Below are 19643 nucleotides of genomic sequence, written 5' to 3'. Positions count from 1 at the left end.
CCCATTTGGAGTCGGCAGCACGCTTGCTAGGCCACTCTGGGTGATGCAGCTGGGAGCCTTTAAGAGCTTTCTAAAATTTTAGATGACCTGGCAGATTGCCTTGCAGTCTGCCTTGCAGACCTTCTTCCTCTCCATCCTCTTGAAGGAGGCTTTGACATCTATGGAGATCAGTGGCAAGGGGAGAGGGTTTCGTATGGATTCTCATGATGCAAGCGTAGCTGAGAGCTTGCTTTCCTCTGATTTCAGCAAATATCTTTCACCTTGTGTAGCCCGAGTCCCTGCTTTTATTCTCTCATTCTGATCACGCATCCTGGAAATCACGCCAAGATGGTCTTCCAGGTTGAAGATGTACAGCAATAGCTCGGATAACTGTTGGGTCCATAGACACTGTGTGGATGTGGGCTGGAGTTCAGGTGACTTGCCAGCGTGTGCTTTGCTTCGTTAGCTTCTGTTGATTTACATCAGAACAATAAGTTGCTAAGATCTCTGAACTAGTAGCTGAAGTGCTCTGGTGCTTGAATTGATGGACGTAAGGTCCAGTGGGTTGCAAACACCCTCCCTTTCGGTGGCAGGAGTGCTGAGCACTGAGCACAGATGCCCAGCGTGGACCGAACACGGTGACATGGCCTCCACTCCTCAGCAGACAAGAGGAAGGGCAGGGTGCTCTGGTCTTCTGTGGGAGAGAGCTGCCTTTGGAGGGAAAGCCTTTGGTGGCCTTGGGGGTGATCGGCAGAGCATGTGCTTCCCCCCCGGGTGCCACACTGCACCGAAGGGTCTGATGCGATCCTTGGTGCACAAGCACAGCATTTCTATTACCTGTGCACTGTTGGAAAATGGCGTTCAGTGGGAGCTCACAGCTGAGGAGGGATGTTGAAACAGTGGAAAGAGCCCAAGAATGATTAAAGGATTGGGGAACGTCACACAGTGCGTGCAAGCAGGGTGGGTAGGCAGCCTCCACCCAGAGCCCTGGAAGAACTGGCACGCCAACTCACAGGGCCAAGCCAGCACTTTGTAGCAGAGTATGACATCTGAGCAGTAGCTTGTGACTGGGGAATAATGATGCTAATACATTTAAGTAAAAGAGGGGCAGGAGAAGCAAGCTAGGCAACTCTAGCCGGTGGGCTTGACTTCAGAAGTGTGCAAGTATTTGGAACAGTGGTGGGAAGATGGTAATGGAAGACCCAGAAGTAGATGGAAATTGGGATAAGCTTTAAGTGTGAGCATTAAGAGTGCTGATTAACCTGAGATCTGTCTTTGATAACTCTTTATTTTGATTTTAGACATGGCAAATGTAGCTTACCTAACCTCTGGTAGGGCTAAGCATGTGTTACAGATAACCCTTAGCAGAGCAGTGTCTCAGATGCATCCCTTTTCATAGCTTCTCACATGGCATGGGAAATGGAGAAAGTAGGTGTCAGCAGCGAATAGGGAGGTCAGATAAAGGACAGCCTGAAGAAGAGGCAATAATTGGATGAGCCAACTAGGAGGAAGGTTACTAAGGGTTCCTCAAGGCCTGATCTTGCGTAGCTTGTGCTAATACTCATGAGTTCCTACTCGCCGCAGACTCAGAGTGCATAGCTGGGCAGTTACCGTAGCTGGCAGAGAGCAGTGACCAAGAATTGGCAGCTTGTCACCTGGGAGCGTTTGACCACAACCCTAGCAGAACTGGGTCAGCGTTGTTGCATGCTTAGGATCTTAAAAACAAAGTGCCAGGGCATGGGAACTTCCTATTTGTTGATAGGAAGGTAGTAATGGTGAAACAGCAATGGGAACTGATGAGTATATGCTGGCCATGGAAAAAAAAGATTGGGATTCAGACTTTCAGGCCACAGGGAGTGGATTTCTGGGGAGGAAAGAAGACAACCAAACTTATTTATGGCTGAGAGTGGTAAGTTAATGTAAAATATTGGATGTCATAGCTGCCTGAGCTAGTGGCATGTACATACAGTGAAAGTTTTAGCTGGGTGTTGTCATGTGTTGCATATGTTACCATCACGTTATGGAGTGCTAGTCTGGGGCTGTGTTGTACAAACAGGCCAGAAATGTTTTTGCTCCAAAAGGAAATGTAACTGTGCTGTGCTGAACACTCACCGAAGACAGACAGTGCTGATGGTGTAGACTGGTAGCTCCTGTGTCAGCAGATGTCTCCTTCAGGGCAGAGCAGCTGGCTGTCAAAAACAAAGCAATGAGGAGTTACTGCATTTTTTTTTCTCCTTCCCTTTTTTCCAGTGATGCCATTTGCAATTTTGTCATTTGCAATGACTCCTCCCTCCGTAGCCAGCCGATCATCTTCAATCCTGACTTCTTCGTGGAAAAGCTGCGCCATGAAAAACCAGAGGTGTTCACAGAGCTCGTTGTCAGCAACATTACCAGGCTCATTGACTTGCCTGGGGCAGAGCTGGCCCAGCTTATGGGAGAGGAGGACCCAAAGCTGCCTGGGGCAAACAGCACAGCCTCTGGATTTTTTCGTTCTCTGATGTCTCTGAAGCGCAAGGGTGAGTATGGCAGGAGGTCTGGTTCCCACCTTTAGGGTGGTGCTGACTGTCATAGTCTGTTACACATAGTTTACAAAACTTTTGGTGTAGGCCTGTTGTTTTGAGCTTGTGCTGAATGCTTAATACTGTAGGTTTGTAATCTCTGGGGATTGCTCTAGAAAGGACCAAAACAGAGGCCAGGAGGTTCATCCTGGAAATGTCCTGCCACTCCTAGAGTACCTTCTTCTGGGGATTATTGCTGTGGTTTGTGTCAGGTTGGCCTTGGTGGGTCTGCTGCTCACTGTGCTCAGTGCAGCACGAACCACAGAGGTAGAGCTTTGGTTCCTGAGTGTTTCTGGTCTGGCTCTGTGGATAGCGCTGAGCTGGAGAGGGGTGCCTGAACAAGCTGCAGGTTCCTCTGATACACACCAAGGTGTCTTGTCTCTCTGCTTGTTTGTGTCGATGGTAGTCCATGCTCAGTTTTCCTTAGCTCATTAGCTTTCCTCATAAGTGACGGAATATCAGTAAAGGCTAAGAGTATCAGGTTCCGTGAAGAACAATAATGCCCAGGTTTTCCAGGCCACTGACTTCAATCAGTGCCCACTGTCTCCTTCAGTAACTGTCCCAGCTCTCTGGAAGGTCTTGTCTGTGCAGCTCAGAAATCTGTAAGCATCTCCCATCCAAAAGCCACATCCCAATGCAGTGAGTCAGTGACAGAGCTCTGTAGACTGTGCTCAAGCCCAGATTCAACCCTGGGAGATGACATGTCTCTCTTTTTCTCTGAGACAAGCATTCAGCTGGAGTTTTCTTCTGATAAACTGTAAGACTATTCTTATCTTCTCTTTCAAGTTCAGCTGTCTTGGTTATGAAACATTAGCCCCAGGCCCCTTCTCAGAAGTCTGAGGTTTGCTTTTGAGCACGGTTGTGTTCAGATCCTCTCCACTGCCTGACATTTACCACCTTGTTTTGTTGTAACTAAAAAGGTGTTCTAGGTATGTGTGCGCCTTCTCCCACCTCTGTCCACACTCAAGGGGAGCCTAATTCTCCTGATAAGTTCAGTTAAACCTTCTCACTCATCTAAACAGAACTGCCTCCATCTGGGCACCTCTCATCCCTTGTCAGCTCTGGTTTTCTAGCTAGACTCACTGTCTGCTGGCAGAGAAGCTGTGGGTAGCTGCCTTCAGATGTTGGCAGCCTGAGGTTGAACACTTCTAATTAGTCTCCCCCTCCCTTTGAGCAATTCCGCTATTGTGAGTACCTCTGAGAAGGGAGCTATCAGCATGTCAGAGTATGGCTGGCTTTTTTGTCTTCAACCTTTATATAGTTTCTCCAAGTGTTTTTGATTCTACCAAACCTATTCCTCCATTGTGTTTCATAAGGACAAGCTCTGCAGCCCCACTGCTCAGGCTGAATTTTTTGGTGCTGGCTTCAGCCCTCCACTCCTGGCTCATCTGCTGGGAACCCTGGTAGACACATTCACCCTGGGCTGGACAGCACTGCAGGGAAAAATCAAGTACTGCAAATCAAGTCCTTTAGCATCCTTAGGTGTGAATTAGTAAATACTGCCATGACTTACCTTGCCATTCCATAATAATAGATCTTCACGCTGCCCCCAGACTCTGCTCGTACCTGTTCTTGCTCCTGCCTCTGTTCCTGGAGAGTAGCACGACACCTCAAATTCAGACACTTGCCACTTGACAAACAGAAGCGAGTAACCAAGTTGAAAGTGTTTTCTTAGCGTGCATGGAAGCTCCCCTGTTCTTGTCAAAACCTTCTAGCAGGGGCTTGTGAGCCTTCTCTAGCTTGTGGTTTTTTTTAAATTATCTACTCTGCTGGAGCACTGCTCTTATCAGACTTGACATCTCCCACTAGCTCTCTTCCCCAAGAGCTCTGCCTTCCCCCATTCGGATGTCTCCATGACCATGTGTCTCACTACAACTACAGCTAGCAGATGTTTCCAAGTCTGCTGGCTGTACTCCCAGGCTGCAATGGCATTGCATTGACAGGCACTGTCTGTGAACTCCTTGGCCAAACTCTGAGAAAAAGAAGTTTGTGCCTACAGAGAAAATCAGTTTCATGTACTGTGTGTTTCATCTTGGAGCCATCATTTGTTTTTCTTCATGTTATAGACCAGCTAGAACAAACAGGTTTTATTTCTTCAAAGCCAGAGGCCAAGGACCGTAGAGTTCAGAGCTGATCAAACTGCAAATACTTACAACTTCTTTGAGCATCAGGAAACTCAATCTCATGCTGCTTAGTTTCAGAAGCAATCGTACAATAACATCTAAGCTTTCGTAACTCAGCATCCATTCTCAAGATGCGTCTTTCAAGTTTCTTTGAGAATCAAATTCTCATTCAGATATCAACTTCTGACTTCAAAAGTAAATCGAATTTGTCAGGCTCTGCATGTCTCAAGAAGATGTATTTTCCTCTTCTTTTTCTGGCCACTGTTGATTCTATCTGTTGAATGTCTAATGAGTTTAGTTTTCTTCAAGGACAAGAATCTTTTGCCAACCATTCTCTCCCTTTGCACTCAAGGCTTTCAGTTCTTACGTGTGGATCAAGAGGTCACACTGCCCTCCTTTCTCCCGCTAGACTGAAGCATGCGCTTTATCAGAGGGAGGTCAGAAAGTTCTTGATTTAACAGGAGGCTGGAGTTCCTGGTGGCTTACCATGTATTTCAGAAGTCCTGGAAGAAAGTGGAACATTCCTCAGGCGGAATAAATTTAGTTGCACAGGAAGGCTGCTAGAGAAGTGCACAGGGTTAACCAGGTCTTTCCCACATGCTGTGAGCATCAACACCACAGAACAGTAAGATCTGTAGTACAACAGACCAAAAGCTAGTGAAATCAAAATGTGCTATGAGGGGGAGGAAAAAAAGGCAAGAGAAAGCTTGTGAGGGAGATAACCGTTATTGTACCAGCCAATGCACTGCTTGGATTGCTGGGCTATCAGCTGTAACAATAAGGAGGGAAATATTCAGCCACATACAGCTGGGGTACAAATGCCCAGCTTGCCCTCAGAAGTGGCCCATGCTCCTGGCAGCCTGGTCACGGAGAAGAGAGGAATATTCTTTTCTTAAATCCATTGGCTCTTTGAAGCCTAAGTGCAAGGGCAGGACAAACCAGCTCTGTACCTGGTTCTAGTTCTCAGTCCCAGTCAGCATGTTGTGGTATGGTCTATCCAGCATTTTGTCTCTAGCTGCAATCAAAACCTACATGCATCTGAGGGAAGAAGTGGTGCTCAGGGCTCTGGTTGCTGCCAGTGAAGCCCCTGGGAGTTGCCTCAGTTTTCTGAGGGACAGAGCGTGCTGGCTGTGTGTATCTGATGGAAAAAGCCATTCACCAGCAAGACTGCATTTATTAGAAAATACTGTCCTGCTGGATCACCACTTTCTTGCCTGGGAAGTCCCTCTCTAGACAAGAACAATTTTCTGCTTTGGTTCAACAAGTGCCTTTCAGTTAAATGGGCTTCTCATCTAATATTTCCTTCCATGCAAAGACCTCCTTCCTTTCAGCTCATTTGCTTCTACTTTTGGGGCTGTAGCCTCTGTTATTGACTGGAGTTCTGTGGCTACTGGGGTCTGAACATGTTATTTTCTGTTCTGCAGAGAAAGGGGTGGTGTTTGGCTCGCCACTGACAGAAGAAGGCATCGCACAGGTCTCCCAGCTAATTGAGTACCTGCACAAAAGTAAGTGACTCTGTCTTGCTGTCTTCCTATCCCAAGGGGTATCTGTCTGGCCCACCTCATCTAGTGCAGACAGAAGGAAAAGCTCCGAGCTCTCCAGCAGCAGGAGTTCGGGGCTGGACTGTTCCCCAGAATTGCCTAGCAGATAAGTTAATCTCTTTCCCTCTGTGCATGGACTCTTTCCACTGATGGGAGCCAGCTTGAAGTCATGTCTCTGAATGCAGCTCACTGAGGTTTGCTGTCAAGCTCTGGAAAGGGGAGGGAACTGCTTTACTAAGAAGATGAGAATCAGCCTCTGATTAATCAGTGGCCTTTTTTCTCCCATCTGCTGAGCAGATCTAAGAGCAGAAGGCTTGTTTCGGGTGCCAGGCAACAGCATCAGGCAACAGATCCTAAAGGATGCTCTGAACAGTGGTACTGATATTGACCTGGACTCTGGGGAGTTTCATTCCAACGATGTGGCCACCCTGCTTAAGATGTTCCTGGGTGAATTGCCAGAGCCCCTGCTGACACACAAGCACTTCCATGCCCACCTCAAAATTGCAGGTGAGTGAACAAGAAGAGGCAGTGATGAGCAGAGGGAATGGAACTAGCCTTCTAGAAAGCTGGTAATGCTACAGAGCTGCACATTAGGCTGTGGAAGCATAATCCTTAAAGGCAGGGTAAAAAGGAATCTTCCTGCCATCTCAGCCTAATGGTGGAAAGACTGGCGCTGAAAATCCCAAGGAATCAGACCAAGTCTGTCTTCTCTCTCCAGCAATAAACAGATACCTACAGGAGTAGAGCCCACATTGATAACCTGGGTCTCCATCTGTTTTAAGTCTGGGGGGGTCTCCTGAGTGAGGTGGGATTTCTATGTACTTAGTAATTGTTGTTGAACTACCTTATGTGAACTTCATCTTGCCTTCAACCCATCACAACTCTTAGCAACTGTGTTGTCCTGTGGGAAGAGTACCACAGATTAACACATCAGATGGGGAGCTTGGGAGCTGGGGGAGGAGAGAGATGAAGGGTCAAGAACTGTGCAGGAGTTTGGAGGAGATCTGCATATGAAGAGGGAAGGGTAACTAGTTGCAATAGACCTGCTGTTAGGGAAGGTAATGTATGTCCTTCACATTCTACCTTGTGATTTGGCAGACTTGACACTGTTTGATGAGAAGGGGAATAAGACCAGCATGCCAGACAAAGAGCGTCAAATCGAAGCCCTGCAGCTGCTGTTTTTGATCCTTCCCGCACCCAACCGCAGTCTGCTCAAACTGCTGCTGGACTTGCTCTACCAGACCGCCAAGAAGCAGGACAAGAACAAGATGTCTGCCCACAATCTTGCCCTCATGTTTGCACCCCACATCTTATGGCCCAGAAATGTGAGCAGGGCCTCAGTATCTGTGGGTGGGATATCGCAAGGTAGAAAGCAGAGACTTGGCAGGCATATGGGGGAAGAACCAAGGTGGGAAGATTAAGTATTGATACAGTGCCGTGAGGGTTGGAGGCTGGGACGGTGAGGTTGGACTCAGTCCTAGAGTTCAGTCCAGACCTACTGTAGGTCTCATTTGCAACTGATGCTTCATCTTTTTCAGTAAAATTGAAAGCATAGCACAGTCCTGCTTCTTTTAAGAATGACAGCTCCAGACAAACCTTGCAGATCTCTCTGCAAGGTCTCTTGTGCTGCTGGTGAACTGTTTGGCCCCAGAGCTGTGTAGATCTCCTCCTCTCAGAGCAGCTTGGGCTGTGTGAGCTCTGCCTGCCTGTCCCCTCAGAGCAGCTCTCCTGCTGAGGCACTGTGTGTATCTGTGTCCCAGAGACAGCAAGGGCAGCAGAGACCCTTTCTCCTCCCCTTCTAACTGCTACGCCTTTCACTGTGTCCTCTTGCCAGGTGACAGCAAATGACCTTCAGGAGAATATCACGAAGCTAAACAATGGAGTGACCTTCATGATCAAACACTCTCAGAAACTCTTCAAGGTAAGTGCACTTTGGGGTCTTGCTCTCCCTGGCCCTTCAGCAGGAGCCTGAATGCCCCTTGTCCAGACAGATCCCAGGTGTCAAGGGTATCTTGGGTGCTCTCTCCTGTGGTAGGATAAGGAGGATTTCTATGAGAAACTGTTCCTCTAGTGACTAGGGAGGAGGTCTTTGCTGAGCAAGTAGCACAGGAGGAGGAAGACACCCCGGAGGAGGAAGGCAGCTGGAGGTGGATTTGCCCAGGCAGGTCAGAAGCACGGTGCAGGGCAATACCACCCTCTGCTGGACACCCAGCACCTGCTGCCCAGCTGGGAAACGTGCTTCCTGGGGGCAGGTAGCGACTGGGCTCCCCTCAGGCTCTGGCAGGGTAAGGACACTTGAAGGAGCTTATCCTGGATGAGTACTGCCAAGAGCTGATATACCTAATATGGCGGATCATTTTGTTGTGAACTTCTCTGCAAGTGGTAGTCAAGCCATGGCTGTTACAAGCACAGCCTGCAGTCTTGGGCTTCTGTCTAGCTCAGAGCAGGGCGCTGTCAGGAGTGCGGGGCTGTCTGCAGGTTACCCCAAGGAAGTGTTTCTGCAATGGGCAGTCTCTTGACTTCTCAGGACCTTCCTGGTCACTGTAGGCATCTGCTTTCTGCAAAGAGTCCTCCCATAGAAAGTTCCCTTTCTGCCCTCTTTGTCAGGCCCCTGTTTTGCCAGCTCAGAGCTGGGGGAAGTGCTTGGAAAAAGTTCCTGTGGAACCCTGCTCTTACTGTGTGTTCCACTTGTGCTGGTTGCCTGCATCAAAAGGAAACTGTGAACAGGGACTGAACTGGGGACATGAAATCCCATTGTTTTGTCTGCTCTAAATGGCTGAGTCTTGATGGAAGTGGCTTGTGTGATATGGTTGAAGAGCAGCTCTTGCTAGGGCCAGTCTTGCCCCGGAGCCAAACATACTAAACTTATGTTTGGCCTTTGCTCATCATCACAGGCGCCAGTGTACATCCGGGAGTGTGCCAGGCTGCATTACCTGGGATCCAGAGCCCACACATCAAAGGTAAGGCCAGCAAATACAGTGCCTGCCCTCCATGAAAGGGCAGAGGCTGTGATACTATGAAGGGATCCTTGTGAGTGAAAGCAGCTGAAAACAAACCAAGTCATGAAAGAGGATCTGTCAGAGAGCAGGAGTGAGAGAACCATATGGTGTGGTAGTGCAGGTGGCTGCATTAGGGAAATTGGGCAGAGTTGAAGCATCTGTTAATCAAAAGCACAGGGAAAGCTATCAGTCCCTGTTTAGCAGCAAACTTGCTCCCTGTGCCCAGTACGTGCAGCACCTGCTCCTTCCTGAGGTTGTGCCTTCCAAACAGACAGACGTGCCTACTGCGGTGGCCAGGCTGCTTGAATGAGGGGCTGCGATAAAGGCTACTTGCTGCCACTGGGACAAGATTTGTCTGTGCCTTGCCAGGAAATGCTTCCCTGCCTCGTGTAGCTGCAGAAGAGGGAAGATGCATTGTAAGGAGCTGCACTGACCCTTTGCAAGCCTGGAAGGGCTTCTGCAGCTGGCATCCGGGAGGGGAGGGAAGAAGCAATGGGGTCACCTTTGTATTGCTGTCACCTCTTCCTGGCACAGGGCCTGCTGGTGCAGTGCTGCTGCAGAGGGGTAGGGAAAACACAGCCCTGTGTGTTCACTGGGGTGGAGGCAGCTCAGGAGACTCTTCCCAGCCTGGTTCAGATGGGTGGCTCATTTGGATTAAAGCATGGCAAGCAGCTGCTGTCTCCACTTTCCCAGGATGACCTGGATTTGCTCACATCTCCTGGCTCCAAGGAGTTGCAGCCCCTCAAGTCTCAGAAGCGGAGCCGACTGGACACTTGCCATCAGGAGGAGACCCAGCAGCGCACAGAGGAGGCACTGAAGGAGCTCTTCCGCCATGTCCACAATATGCCTGACTCCGCAAAGAAGAAGAAGCTCATCCGGCAGGTAGTGTGGGGAGGAAAGATATCTTTGGGGTGTGCTTGTCAGCACAATCCTGGGCACAGGACTGAAGGCAGGGCCTGCTTGAGAGCTGCTCCTGGTCAGGCTGTGGAGAGTGGGCTTTGGGCTGTTTAAGGGGCAGAGCTGTGAGAAGGCAGGAGAGGAGGCGGCCTATACTGGATGTGGCTGATGGTGGAGCTTGCTGCCACCAAGCTATGCTTCAAGCTCTCTATTTTCCAAGCCAGGGACTTGCCAGACAGCAGTTTCTGAGTCCTGAAGCTTGTTGAGCTTCCTCCCTCAGAAAGGGAAAAGTCCTGTCCCCTCTTGCCTGCAGGGAATGGACAAACTGTTCCTTTCTCGGTCCGGTGAGCATTCCCAGCCAACCTGCTGCTCCAGAGAGACTGGTCAATATGGTCAGCACCAGTCCTGGCTGCCAGCATCCAGCTGCTGCCCAAATTCCTTTCTGCTCTAACAGCTGCTGCATTTGGCTAACCTGGTAGCCAGCACAAAGCAGCCTCACACCCAAGCTCCCTGTAATCCTGGGTGAGAGATGTGGCCTTCCTCTGCTTTCTTCTCCCTGCAGCTCTGAGCTGCTCCTCCATTTCGGGGTGTGAAAGAGCCAGATGGAGGTCTAGGCAGAGGGCAGCAGGTAGAGCAGCACACAGAAGCAAGGGACTGCTGTAACCATAACAGTAACTGTGCTAACATACTGCCTTTATGTTTTCTCCTAGTTTAATAAGCATCCTACAGCTCTCACTCCTGGCTCTGATGTACCCACATCCCCAGCACCACGACGCACCCGCTCGCGCTCCTTCAGCGGCCTCATTAAGGTAAAGGCAGCCTCTGACCCATGCTCTCTGCTGTGAGTTTCTGATGGTCTCTGCTTCTGCCTTGCCCTGGCTTGAATGAGGCCCTCAAAGGTAGGGATTGTTCAAAGTATTGACTTCCAAAAAACACAGGTCCACTGGGGACAGAAAAGGCAGCAGAGTGAGAATAAGCTTTGTTAGTATAAAGTGTAATTATTTATGGAACACGTGGCTGTAGGATTTATGCATCTTTCTGAAGGATGGGTTGCTTCCCAAGATGAGATGCGGACTGACAGGGAGCTGGTCATGTAGTCTAGCCTGTTAGCACAGGTGTTAGCACACTGTAGGCTGCTGTACAGCAGCATGTACCTGCTTCTGACAGGCTGGGCTCCTGGCCAGGCCTCAGGTCAGCTCCCAAAGCCTTTACAATCAGGCAGGCTCAGCCTAGTGGCATGGTATTTCAGGTGGTTCTGCTTTGCAGTCTTTGTCCCAGCTTGGCTTCCTTTTTTCTTTCCCAGCATCCAACTGCTTACCAGAAATGCATCCTGCTCCTTCCCTTTCTTTTTCACTTTGCACTCTAAGCACTAGCCAACAGCCCTCTCTTCTTACGGCAGCGGAAAGTTTTGGGAACCCCAGTTATCCTGGAGAGGAAGAGCAGGGATGCCACGCCGGAGCCTGAGCGAGTCAGCAAAGAGAATGTCCACCTGGTAAGAGCTGCTCCCAGCACTGTTGAAGCTGCCGGTGGGGGAGTGTGTGAGGGGAGTTTGAGTGCAACTTGGGTGCTCATTTTAGCGATCCTTGTGGGGGCTGCTTGCTGTTCTCTGCCCAAGAGAAGGTTTCCAAGTTTCTTCTGTATGATCAAATAAGATCTTAGGAAGCTGCTGTGAGGAGAGCAGAGCAGATGGCAAGGGCAGCAATGGGACAGGGGTGGCAGCATTGGGCCTCCACTCCAGTCTCGTCCCTCTAGCTGTATTCCTGCCCTGGGGCATTGGCTTGTGCCCCCTTTCCTCTCTCCCATCCTCCTCCACAAGTTGTACAGAGCCTGCTTCCTGTGGGTGGTAGGACTGTCCCATGGCCCAGACAAACCAAGAGTGGATTTGGGTGGTAGCTGCTCTCTGGTGGTACCGGCTGCTCCCAGGGAAGGCTGTGGATACCACTTCATTCCCCAGCTCTCTACCACTCTTCCCCTCTCTTGTCCAGTTACAGAAATGTGGATCTCCAGCTCACATGTCCCAAGTGAAGCTGAAATCTCTGGAGGGCCGGAAAGAGGTGAGACACACACACACACTCCCTCATTCTCCTTCCCAGGTGGGAAACCCTGGCCTGCTGGGCTCTGCTGAGACCTGCAGAGCTGAGGTCACACATGCAAGGCTCTGTCTCGGGCTCTGTGACGGCTGCAGTCCCCTGGCTTGTAGCAGCCCAAGACCGACTGTTCTTTGTCCCCATCTGCTCGCTGCCTCTTGTCCAGTGCTCTGCTTTGGTAAAAGGTGTGGGAGGCAGGCTCCAGGGGGCAGTCCTTGCAGGAGGAGGAGAGCACATCAACCTTTTCTTTGCTTGGCGTTCTGTGTCTCAAGTGTTCAATTGCTCTAATTCTCTGCTCCAGGAATCCTGTAGACGCATGCGAGCACACCTGCTTTCCAAGGATTCATCATCCCTCTGAACCGCCTCGCACCAGTGCATGGGTGGGGAATGCCCAGCCTCACAAGCTGTGAATATTGTGCTGCACCGAGAGGGAGGGGAGTGCTGCAGGCTCACGGCAACCCTCACCAACACGGCAGCGCTCTTGAAACTGGACCTTTGCAAAGACTGCAGGGACTTGTTTCTTTCTGTATATAAATTATATTTCATTCTACTATGGGGCAAACCACTATCTAACCAAAACTTGTGCAGCATGTCTGACCTGCTGGCTCTGGGAAGAGCTGGAGTGCTTGCTTACAAGGAGAGCCCTGTGCATTGCAGGGCCCTGTGCGCACTCCCAGCTTTCTGTGCAACGTTGCTAGGCTGTATCTTTTGCTTTTGTGCTCTGAGTTTTTAACACATTGGCTTCTTTTTGCTCCCTCCCCTCTGTGAGCAGTGAGAACGATAGACTCCAACCTTCATTCGTATCCTGACAGCTAACCTTATGCCCAGGCCTCTTCTGGAGCCATGGCCTCTTCTGCTTCCTCTGGGCTCCGTTTTGCCCTGCTCTCCCCAAAAAGGGCTGGAGTGCACAAATGGTGCAGAGCACAGGATGGGCCTGGGAGAAAAGGAGAGGTTCTGGGTGCTATCATTTCAAGTGGGGCCAGGGGAAAGCAGCTTCCCCAATAAATTCATCCCTCTGTTTCAGCTTGAGCTGGAGGGCAGCTCTTGCTCACTGCCTTCACATTTCTGTGGCTTTGGTTCAAGATATCTGGATGCCTGGTCAGGCAACTGGGTGATTAGTCATTAAACTGGGGAAAAGGGCTGGAGCTGGGTTCAGCTGTTAGGCCTGAGCTGCAGAAATGAGATGAAACCATCTAGATATGGGATAAACCCCCATCACAGCTGGCCAGTGTCAGCTGTCTTGTTAAGCTAAAATGCTCCTGTAAGCCAATCTTGCCAAGTACCTGTCTGCAAGCACTCTGGGGTAGGAAACACACAGGGTCACTACTGTGAAATAAAGATTTAATCAGCTGGGGAACCATCTAAACACTTCTCAGCCCTTCTCAGTGAAGCAAATAATCTCTGGAATCCAATTATAATTGTCTTCTAATCTTTAAGAACCAGCAACTGGCAGGAGTTAGAGCTCTGTCCTTGACAGCTTTCTGAGACAACTGGTGGCAGGAGGTGTGAATATTGGGATGTGAGCAGGGAGTTCAGTCCGACTGGCTAGAGCTGTCAAAACAGCTTCTGAGCCCTGTGCAGCTTAGCTGGAATTTGTCACTTTTTTAACTGTGACTTTTTTTAGATACAAAGCTATGTGCCTCATGCTGCTTTGTCCAAAGGGATATTCCTGATACTTTATTGGGTGTGCTTGTCCCCAGTCTGACCCCAAACTGGAGGAACAGCTTTGAAAATGTAGGGGGTAGCGGGACTGTAGATGTGTGAGTTGAGAGTTGCTGGTGTTAGGAGCCTCTGTTGCAGCAAAAAAAGACCTCTGGTTCTTCAGGGACTGGGCAGGCGAGGATGCTGTGAGGCAGGGCAGAGGCTGTTTGCTGCGGTAGTAGTATGTGCTTTTTGGATGTGTCTGTAATCGTTCCCTCCGGAGGCTGAAGCTGTCTATGTGCTCTTCTCTAAGGGCATGGCATGTTTTGCTGACTGCACTTCTACCCTGCCCCTGCAGTCTGCTGTTAGCAGAGACCTGGGGATCTCGGCTTTGCCTCTGAGCAGGGATGAGGCAGAGCCGAAGGTCAAGCAGCAGCACAGGGAGAGCTGAATGTGGTCCTGCTACCTCTGCTCTTGCCTGCATCAGGGGCAGTTGCTGGGTGAAGCATTTGTTCATCCCATCCCTCTCTCCATTGCCCCTAGCTTACTTGGGGAGATATCTCTGTATGGGTGTTGGCTTGGCAAGGCAATCTTGTTCCTAAGACTAAATACACTGCTCCTGTATAGATGAAAGTAACTTTTCTTACTGATGGCTCTCGCTCAGGGACTCTGGCTTCTGGCACAGCTCAGATTTGCTTAGCTCTGAGAAAAATTATCTATGGGGCATTAGCCCAGCATTCTGCATGTCTCAGAAGCCTTCCCTGCCAAAGGAGTGGGTGCAGTCTCCAGACAGCAGTCCCAGGAGGGGTTCGGTGCCCTGGGCTGTCCTCCCTATGCAGAGGATGGTGATGGCTAATGGATTCATCCTCTAGGACCCTTGGCTGTTGCAGTCCCAATGTGTTCACACTGTCTCACAGGCAAGGGGGAGTTTTAGTCATGCTTGGATGTGTCTCATTTGTCTGCCCTGTACAATGACTCACAAGGATGCTTCCTCCCAGAGCAGCCACTAACTGTTCCCAGAGTCTTGTCATTTCCAAAGTATTTCTAATCTTTGTTCTTATTTATATATGCTATGTATCTGCTGTTTCAGACTGCTGCCTTTCTGTGTGTTCATGTGAAAACCCCATATTAAATGCTTTTATTTTTAATGGTTTTGCTCAGTGGCTTAAGCAGTTTCATTGGGACAGTGAGGACTTGGTGGTGCACCCACCTTCAAAAGGAAGGAAACATCTGCTCAGAACCCCACATCTCCTACCATTAAGTGCTGGGGGTGCTTGGTGAGGCGCTGCCCGCCTGCAGGGTCAGCATGGGCCTCCTGTGCCACTGCGGCTTGTTCCCTCTCAGAGATCCTGGCATGATGCAGGGCCCTCAGATGGGCTGTCTTTCCCTTGGAGGTATGAAGTTGGACCTCTTCTTTTCCTGTCTTCCCCCTGCTGTCATCCAGGGTGCTGGGAAATCAGGTTTACAAAGAGCACTTTATATAAATAATGGATCAAATGAATACATTTCTGTAGAACCATTCTCCTCTTGCCACTCTTGGCTGCTGAGGGAGGATGGTTTCTGCTTGCATTTTCTTTTTCTCCTTAATAATGGCGTCTCAGACTTTATGCAGATTATTTCTCTGTGAAGTTCTTCCATGTTTGAAATGCCCTGGGCTTGCCTGCCATGGCTCAGACGCTCATTAACATCCTTGCAATGCAATTGAAAAACAAGCAGGAGAAGTAAGTGGCACAGTATGTTTGAAACCAGTGCTGCCTTCCTGCAGGGTGAGCTCCAAGCGGGGCCCGTTCTCCAGGGCTGTAGTTGAGTGTCATGGGACTGGTGCACCCCATCTCTTCGGAGCTTGGGGAGCGGGAGGGAACGAGCCTCTGTGCACTTGAAAGTGGATATGGGAGTCCAGAGAGACATTTCTGTTCTTGAAAATGCTGAACAAAGGAATGCAAAAACTCACAATAGCTATTTTGAATACTGCAAACCTAAATATCACCTCCCAGATAAGCTGTGATTCAAAGTGACAGCTTTACATGGCTTACATAATTTTAAAAATTGATAGTTTTTAGCCCCTGAAGCCACAACCCAAGCACTTATGCTTGGCTGCGAATGAAAGGGCAGCAGTCACTGGGACCAAACACTGGGCGAAAGTACATATTTAGAGGGGGATCGCTCAGCTTTCAGTGTGTTTGCTTTGTAACACCACTGCTGCGCAGGAATACCAACAGGCCAAAGCAAACAAGTAGCACTCATCCTTCATTTCATTAAACAGTTTTTATCTCAAATTGCACAGCACAGACTTGCAAATAAGTTCTGCAGAGTGTCACTGCTATCTAAATCAATTTTTGCAAGTTGTCTTGATTTTTTTTTAAACTGTTCGGCCCTGGTTTGGAATCAGAATAAGATTTTTTTTTTCCTTTCAAATTATCATGTGTGGCTGGGAGCTGTCATGCTGCTGCTGCATCTCACTGCCTAGGGGCAACAGCGTAGACAAAAACCATGACTACTGCTAGCGATAGATGTCGGCACCAGCCAGACCAGTTATCAGGCTTTACAATCTCATTGGCTTGGATTAACTAATATTTTTTCATGGAGTGAATAAATTACCATGTTTAGTTTTGTTTGCTTATCCCCCCCAGTGAGGGTTTCCTGCTGAAGCTCATAAATTGTGCAGGCATGTAGATGCCAAGATGTCGGTGCTGGGTTCCACAATGACCTTCCCCTTGTGCTGTGGACCAGGGTGGGATCTCCACTGGCACCAGCTCTCCAGCCCAGCTTTGTTCCTGGGAAGTGCCCACAGATGAGGAATGCAATGGGGTTGTTTCTGGGCTCCTGTGTCTTGATGCAAGGAGAAGCTGGCCCCAGCTGTACATCATGGGGTGAGATTCAGATACTTCCCAGCACCAGCCTTCGAGGTGTTGATGATTTCGGTCTGGGTTGTGGGGAGCAGAGCTTTCCTTTCCCTGCTGCATCCCAGCTGGAGTGGGCATTACTGCGCTCCCCTCCCCAGTCCCACCTCTTCTGGATTAAACCAGGCTCCTCTTCCAGGCTAAACCAGTCTCCCCTGATTTGCTGCTGGGAAGGACTTACAAACCCACCACTCAGCCCTCCCATGGGGTGCCTTACATGACTTTAAGCCATGCTCCTTTTGCACCAGAGGACTGGCTCCCACTTCATCCTCTCTGCTTCTGGCTGAAGCTCCTGTGCCGCTGGGGCTGAGAACTGGGATGAACGGAGGTGCAAACCCGCCTTGGCCATTGTGGCTGTGTGTAACTGGATGCATGCACAGGTCTGTGATGTGGGGGTGTCTGCATTGGCCTGAGGTGGTTTTAGGATTTGTTGCTTCCAATCTTTTCGCTTACAAAGCCTGAGCCTTTTGCTCCCCTGGGGCGGGAGGACGGGCAGGCAGCCGGGCCGGGAGCAAAACTCCAGTGCCCCAAGGGAGCAGGATCTCAGCAACCTCTTGCACAAAAGCCTCTGGCTCCATTGTGCCTCGCCAGGGCCGTTCTGCAGCAGCAGCACAAGAGGGGGCTGGCAGCACGTGCTGCGGGACGGGACCCCCTGCCTGCCCTGCAGCATTGGGGGGCCCCAGGGCCAGATGGGGGGGGGGGGTGGCAGGCTTGGGGATGTCTGGTTCTTCCTCCTGGCTGCATCTGGGGGATGGAGGGGCAGGAAGCTGGGGTTATAAAGAAGGCTGACAAGAACATCAAGAGCACAGAGCAGGTTGTTGGAAGGGGCTGGGGGGGGATGCCCTCTTACAAAGGACAAAAATCGGCTCTGCAGGTAGCCCCTAGCCCCTAGCACTCCAGTGAGAGTCCCTGCCCGCGTCTGGGGCTGAGCAGAGCTGGCACAAGGCAAGCTAACCCCTTTCCTTCTCCTTTTCAAGTTATTTGTGGCTACTGGCATCCTCTTGCTGTCCTTCAGAGCCAGACCCTGGTAGCCAGTCACTCCGGCTGGTGCCTCTGGGGCTCCTGCTCCTTCCTGCAGCATCTGCACCCTGAAAGTGCCTTCTCTACAGCGTAGGAATTTGGGTGATGGAGGCAAAGCAGGGCTGGCACCAGCTCCCCCGTCTCACGTTGTGCAGAACCTGACTTTCTTCCAGCCTCTAGTAGCTTGTAACTCTGTAAGGGCTGGGGGAGGAGGAATGAGGACGCGGAGACACACGCTCACAGCTATGGGACTGGCGAGGCGCGGAAAGGCTGCTTGTGACTGCGGAAGCACAATGAACCCAAGCGGGCACACAGCTTATTGATTACATCCCAGTGTGGGACTGGCCACCAGCTAGCCATAAATATGGAGCAAAGGCAAGCTCATCTGCTCCCAGGGCCTCTTCATTAACAAAATTAGGACAGAGCCACTGCCTCCCTCATCCATCAGGCTGAGGCACTCTTTATTTCTCAGGTTAGATGGTTTCCCAGCTCAGGGATGTCAGTGCAGTGGGGATTGCAATAAGAGAAAGGAGTTGGTGGGAACAAGCCCTGTTCCTCTAAAAACAAAGCCCGGTGTCTCTGCTCACCCCATGGCCAAGGTCATCAGCTGAGACCCAAAAACCCACCTGCTCCTACTGGGAGGCAGGCGTTTACGGCAAGAAGCTGCAGTTTATGGCACCGTGGAGAAATATGTCAGATGCGCTTGGCAAGAGCAAATGGAAAGTTATTCTGTTAAACAGTAAATTATCCCTCCAATGCATCTTCATTGAGGAGGGTTAATGAGTGGCTCCAGGCAGAGTGAGTGGGGAAGAGCGTGTGTGTATGCACAGTGCGGATGTGGAACAATTGCTACATCTGGGGACCCCCGAGTCCCTGATCCCACGCTGCACCAACAATAGCGTTTCCATGTGCGAGGCGCTTCACAAACACCTCCTCGCGTGTGGTTTATTCAAACCAGCTTGCGCCGCACCGCAGAGCTCCCAGGCGGCTGGTGTGTCCAGCCGTGCTGGGAACAGCATCTCCCCATCTGCGTCTGGGCTGCTCGGCACAAATGCTTTCCTTGTGGACTAGAGCTGGTTTTGGGAACTCAGGGTTGGCCCTTTGCTCAGCCATGCCATGAAGCAGGGATGCGGTGCCTTGTGGACTGTCTCCTTCCTGCTGCTCTGCAATTGCTCAAGGAAGTGGGGCAGGCTGGGCTCCCCGAGCTTGGACAGTCCCTGTTGTGTGAGGCTGGGGCCAAATCTGCCAGCTCAGGGGCCTCAGCATCTCCCACGTCATCCCAGAGGACCCGATGGATGCCGGTCCCTTCATTCGGTCCCAGTGGTGAGGTCCCCAGGCAGCAGGGTTGCCCCCCTCTTCTGCAGTCAGTGGGGCCATGTTCGCAGAGTGACAGTGACTGTGTTTGCAGGGTGATGCTGGCACAGGGTGATGCTGGCGGTGTTCTCAGGGTGATGCTGGCGGTGTTCATAGGGCAATGCTGGCAGTGTTTGCAGGGTGATGCTGGCGGCGTTTGCAGGGTGATGTTGGCGGTGTCTAGAGGGTGATGCTGGCAGTGTTCATAGGGCAACACTGGCAGTGTTTGCAGGGCAATGCTGGCAGTGTTTGCAGGGTGATGCTGGCGGTGTTTGCTGGGCAACGTTGGCGGCGTCTAGAGAGTGATGCTGGCCGTGTTCACAGGGCAACGCTGGCAGTGTTTGCAGGATGATGCTGGCAGTTTGCAGGGTGGTGCTGGCCACGTTCACAGTGTGATGCTGGCCACATTTGCAGGGTGATGCTTTTGCTGATTGCCAGAGAGGCAGGGCTTGTCCCTGGAGAGACACCAGGAAGAGCGTGTCCCAGCCCTGCCTGCTGCTGCTGCTAACCAGCCGAGATTTACTGTGATCCCAGCGGCCCCCGGC

At 50.7% G+C, this 19643-nt stretch overlaps 1 protein-coding gene across 4 annotated transcripts in view; it reads left to right on the top strand.

Moving 5' to 3' along the window:
* The window catches only part of ARHGAP19 (Rho GTPase activating protein 19), a 46774-nt gene that overhangs the window by 10674 nt on the left and 16457 nt on the right, over positions 1–19643 (top strand). The window contains exons 1-12 of one of the 4 annotated variants that reach the window (XM_054832328.1): positions 1862–1888; positions 2230–2495; positions 6085–6165; positions 6499–6708; positions 7300–7526; positions 8036–8122; positions 9096–9161; positions 9894–10082; positions 10808–10906; positions 11497–11589; positions 12083–12151; positions 12486–14944. In XM_054832328.1, coding sequence (XP_054688303.1) covers positions 2411–2495; positions 6085–6165; positions 6499–6708; positions 7300–7526; positions 8036–8122; positions 9096–9161; positions 9894–10082; positions 10808–10906; positions 11497–11589; positions 12083–12151; positions 12486–12542 — 1263 coding nt within the window. In that variant the 5' untranslated portion in view covers positions 1862–1888; positions 2230–2410 and the 3' untranslated portion in view covers positions 12543–14944. Of the gene's footprint in view, positions 1–1861; positions 1889–2229; positions 2496–6084; positions 6166–6498; positions 6709–7299; positions 7527–8035; positions 8123–9095; positions 9162–9893; positions 10083–10807; positions 10907–11496; positions 11590–12082; positions 12152–12485; positions 14971–19643 lie in introns of those variants that run through there. The other 3 variants (XM_054832325.1, XM_054832326.1, XM_054832327.1) reach the window with 3 other exon arrangements.

The sequence above is a fragment of the Grus americana genome, chromosome 7, assembly GCF_028858705.1.
Source record: "Grus americana isolate bGruAme1 chromosome 7, bGruAme1.mat, whole genome shotgun sequence".
Taxonomy (NCBI): Eukaryota; Metazoa; Chordata; class Aves; order Gruiformes; family Gruidae; genus Grus; species Grus americana.
This window is presented reverse-complemented; position numbering and strand designations above follow the sequence as displayed.